The sequence below is a fragment of the Saccostrea cucullata genome, unplaced genomic scaffold (assembly GCF_032062105.1).
Source record: "Saccostrea cucullata isolate Sc308-1 unplaced genomic scaffold, CSIRO_AGI_Scuc_v1 ctg11941, whole genome shotgun sequence".
Taxonomy (NCBI): Eukaryota; Metazoa; Mollusca; class Bivalvia; order Ostreida; family Ostreidae; genus Saccostrea; species Saccostrea cuccullata.
Window position 1 is genome coordinate 1 of NW_026922438.1, and position 5,000 is coordinate 5,000.

Genomic DNA, 5,000 nt, shown 5'->3' on the forward strand with positions numbered 1-5,000 from the left:
TGACGTGTTAATTATGTTCCCCAAACGAAGTTGGGGAACATATTGTTTTTACTCTGTTTCTTATTATTATTATTATTATTATTATTATTTTTCTTCTTCTTCTTCTTCCTGGAACTTTTTTGTCCGGGAATGATCTTGTAAACTGTTCGTCCGATGTAGGTAAAACCTTTTTAGGGTTAGTAGACATGTTATGTAGATTTGCGGAATCAAGGTCATTTTGCGCGCACGTGCTTGCAAGAGCGTGCACATGCAACACGTGAAATGACCAATATAATAGATATAGCCACAACTGTTCTATTTTTAGATGAAATGCTTTGAAACTCATAATGTGAGGATATATTAGTAGTGTAGACATGACGACATCATGAAAATAGCAAGATCTCACGCGCATGCACGTGCACTTCGCTCTGATTGGCTGCAACTAAAGTCTCAATATCTTTCTTGTTTTTTGACGAAATCCTTTGAAATTTTGAACATAGTCATGCATTAGGATATCCTACAACATGAAATAAAGCAATTATCATGAAAACACGTGCATGCACGTGCGCTGCAATCTGATTGGCTGAAACTTTAAACAGCTATAACTCCCTTGGTTTTCAACCAAACAGGATGGGATCTGGAACATAGATAGATATAATAACTTCTACAAGTAGGTATGGTCACCATGCACATGCATACACGTGCGTGTACATGTGCTGCAATCTGATTGGCTGAAACTTAAAACAGTTATAACTTCCTTAGTTTTCACCCAAACGGGGTGGAATTTAGAATATAGATAGATGTAATGGACTTCTACATGAAGGTATGGTCACCATGCTCATGTATGCACGTGCATGCACGTGAAATGAGTAAAATCAAACATACACTTGAATGAGCATATTTTTTAAATAATTTTGGATTAAATACTTTAATATTCAGTGTATTAAAAATATAGATTGTGTAGACAAGATTATATGGTCATGACGCAAATGCATTCACATGTGCACGCGTGCAATGCTACAGTTTAAATGATCTTTGTACACTTCTTTGTAAATGTTGTTAAAATCTCAGATGCATAGAGTTTGTCTTTTTTAATGAAGCTTACAGGGAATATGGCACCAAAAGGGAGTTGGGGAGCGTTTGGGGAACATCTGTAACGGTCCCCGTTACAATTAGCACTAGTTTGTGACGTGAAGTGACGGGACACTGGTTTATGTTGATTGGTGACTTTCATATCTGCGAAATGTCCATACATCCTTTCTCTTAGGGAGTTTCCTGTTTGGCCAATGTATTGAATAGAACATTTTTTACAAGTAATTGCGTAAATGACGGAAGTACTATTGCAATCAAGATTTTGTTTTATGGAATAAATTTTGCCAGTGGAAGAAATTCGGATGTTCTTATTATTACTGACAAACGGGCAAATTTTACAATTCTCATAACATGGGTGGCTTCCGATATTCTCGGGACTGGAGTTTAACTTTGAATGAACTAAGATACTTCTTAAATTTGGAGGTCTTTTATAGGCTATGATTATTCTCTCCATTAATTCTTTTGTGTCTGGGGATTGTTCTAGGATCGTCTTGTATTTATTGATAATTGATCTAAATTCTGGATTAAGTCTGTTGAATGTTGTAACTAGTGGGATTACTCGTTTTTCGTGTGTTTTATTTTTATTCTCCGTGAGCAGATTGTTGCGGTTGAGTTTTCTGGCTTTATCTATAGCTTTTTCAAGCATTGACGATGGATAGTTTCTGGCTAAAAAATGTTCCTTCATTATTATTGCGTGTGCTTCAAAATCGTTGTCCGATGAGCATATTCGTCTGATCCTTAATGCTTGGCTGAATGGTATACTTCTCAACATGTGTTTCGGGTGGTTAGAGTTATAGTGTAAAAATAGGTGGGCATCGGTGGGTTTCGTGTATAAGGTGGTAGATCGTTCTCCTAGGTTATTAATCCGCACGGTAGTGTCAAGGAAATTGATTTCTTCTGTTGAGTGTTCATAGGTGAATTTGATTGTACGATGGAATTCGTTTAGACGGGACATGAAGGCATGCAGATCCTCGCTAGTTTCCGTCCAAATAAAGAAAATATCATCTATGTATCTCCACCAAATTAGCGGTTTCACTTCTGATTGTCGGAGAAATTCAGTTTCTAGGCGGTCCATAAATATAATCGCATAGTTTGGTGCGCATTTTGTTCCCATACTTGTTCCCTGGGTTTGTAAATAGTGGTTACCATTAAATTCGAAGCATGTTTTAGTTAAAATGAGGTGTAAGAAGCGGAGTATAATCCATGTGGGTATTGTGGGATTTTCTCTTGTTTCCAATGTTTCTTTGCATGCTAATATGCCATCGCGATGTGGGATAGATGTGTAGAGGGAAGAGACATCTGCTGTGACTAAAATGCTGTTTCTTGGAACTTTTTTTAATTTTTGGAGTTTTAATAGGAAATCGTTCGTGTCTTTTATGTATGAATTTACGTTTTGAGCGAGTGGTTTAAGGAAAAAATCGACTGTGGCTGATAATTTTTCGGTTGGTCCGCCAACTGCGGATACTATAGGTCGGCCTGGATTGCCAGCTTTGTGTATTTTTGGAAGCATATAGAAGATTGGAGTACGTATCTGGTTTATTTGAAGTTTGTTGTATCTGAATATTTCGGGTGGTAACAAATGTTTGACTCTTTGTATGAACTCATTGATGGTTTTAGTAATTTTTGGAGTGAAATCCGTTTCCAACAGTGTGTAGTTTTCTTGGTTGTTTAGTTGTCTGTGAGCTTCTGAGATATAATCTTCACGATTTAAAATGACTATTGCTCCACCTTTGTCTGCGGGTTTTATGATGATGTTTTGATTATTTTTGAGGTTAGATAAGGCTTGGAATTCTTCACTAGTGAGGTTGCGGTAGGGGATCCGGTTTTCATTCGTTTGGGTGCATTGGTGGGTGAGTATGTTGATGAATGAGTCTAAGAAAATGTTTTTTCCACTCGGAGGGGTCCATCCTGATGGAATGTGAAATGGATTAGGATTGTTGTTATCAGTTTGATTTTTAAAGTGTACATTTAATCTGAGGCGGCGGTTAAAAATAAAAATGTCTCTTAAGATCGTTGATTGGTCTGGAGATTTTGGAGTTGGGCAGAAAGATAGGCCTTTGGATAAAACTGATATCTCTTGTTGACTTAGTTGATAATTAGAAAGGTTAACGACTGCTGTTTTATTACGGTTATAATGTTTATGTAATTTCCTGTATTGTTGCCTAGGGATGAATTTTCTATTGGGCTTTTTTCTTGGCATCGGGGACTTTGGTTTCTTTTTGTGTTCTGTTGAAGTTCATTGAGGTAGGAATTGCGGCTAATAAATTGTTGATGTGTTCCATTTGTAAACAAATTTACAGAATAAAGGGCACCTGCTGATAAAATAAGTTGACATTACAGGGAGTATTCACCTCTGCCTAGCCAACTTATATCTACCAGGGTAAATCTTTGATCCAATGTCATTCATTTATAGAGGAACTTCCATACAATTTTGACAAAGGTGGAATTTATCATAACTTGAGTACTGGAACTGCTCCATCAGAGTTTTAAATCCCAAACATTAACAGCCATACTTATGCCATGAGCATAGAAGAAGCGCTCCTTAATTTGTTAATAAATAACATCAAATCAAGATATTGCTGTACACAGAGAGGGAATGTGCATTGTGTATTAATAAGTACTCACAAATGTTGTAAGCCTTTTTGGGATTTAGAATGTAAATCTCATTTCTTTTCTCTGGCACCTCTAAAACACATAAAACAATGATGTATCAGCCAATAACGTACACAGCTCAATATGGACAACTGGCAGAAACAGAAATGATGAAATGATCTAAATCATATGATACATCATGCTTATTAATGAAACTAGCCAGTGAAAGTGGTTTACACATTGTTGTATAAGCAAGGGTATTCTCCCTTGAAAATCTTTATGCCTGTACAGAAGCAAAGCAAGACACTTACTTGCTCTTTTGTTTTGGATACTGAAGTGATTTTCTAATTCCAGATATTTGATGACATCATCCAAGTCATCATTTCCTAGCTACAAAGAGGAAAACTTACAAATAATTATCATAGTTACATCAATCTTTTTCCCCCCCTTCATTAATTGATGCAGTTTGCTTTTCAACTCTCAATATCACTACATGATAAAATTCATGATAAAAATATACTAAACACAGATCCTTTTATTTTTTAAATTCAAAAAAAAAAAAGAAAATTCAACTCTTTACCCAGTAAAAATAAGCACTTCTTTTTTGAGTCAGATCTACCTGTTCCCAGATAGTATTTTCCACTTTATCGGCACCAATCTTTTCCCAGTTTATTCTCTTTACATTGACTTGATGAGATGACATGCCCACATCTGTTGCTAGAGAAGGGGGCGGGGGTGGAGGTGGGGGAGGGGGAGCTATAAAATAATTTTATCAGTCACATCATTTCCTTTTTTTCAAATATGAACATAAAACCATGGATACTCCACTAAACATGTAAAAAGAAAAATTGTAGAAAATTCAGCCAACAAGAATTTCAAGAATAAGTATTTTCACTAATTCTATAGAGTATCAGACCTGGAGGTGGAGGTACTGCCATTTGGTCTGTATCTGGATCTGTGTCCTCATTAGTGGACGACTGGGACTGAGAGGATGTGGGCAGTACACTCCCATTCTTCTTCATCCCAAGGGGACGTAACTCTAGATCTGAAGCCTCTGCTGCCATGGCTGCATCCAGTTCCTTCAGGGCCGTCAGTGCCCTGGTGTTGAAGGAATCCATGGAATTCACAGAAAACAAGGACTTGGGCAAAGTTCGCTGAATTTCCACTTCACTATCAGACTCGCTGGTGAAGATGATTTCTGGGGGTTCATTGAGACCATTAGGAAGGCTGGTTGAGTGGACATGTCCATTCAGAATGGGGCTCTCATGACAACTCAAAGGTGAATGCTCAAACTGAGGAATCGGGATAACTGTCACATATTTAGTGGCTGAATGGAT

General features: G+C 37.1%; 1 protein-coding gene across 1 annotated transcript in view; it reads right to left on the minus strand.

The window, feature by feature from the left end:
* Positions 1 to 1,479: 1,479 nt before the first annotated feature.
* LOC134261776 (uncharacterized) overlaps positions 1,480 to 5,000 on the minus strand; it is a gene marked incomplete at its 3' end in the record, with an annotated part of 17,706 nt that continues 14,185 nt past the window's right edge. Inside the window, exons 17-21 of the mRNA XM_062744175.1 lie at positions 4,580 to 5,000; positions 4,283 to 4,419; positions 3,975 to 4,053; positions 3,697 to 3,756; positions 1,480 to 3,186 (exon numbers count right to left, since the gene is read on the minus strand). The exon at positions 4,580 to 5,000 is cut by the window's right edge and continues 14 nt beyond it. Coding sequence (XP_062600159.1) covers positions 1,480 to 3,186; positions 3,697 to 3,756; positions 3,975 to 4,053; positions 4,283 to 4,419; positions 4,580 to 5,000 — 2,404 coding nt within the window. The remainder of the gene's footprint in view (positions 3,187 to 3,696; positions 3,757 to 3,974; positions 4,054 to 4,282; positions 4,420 to 4,579) is intronic.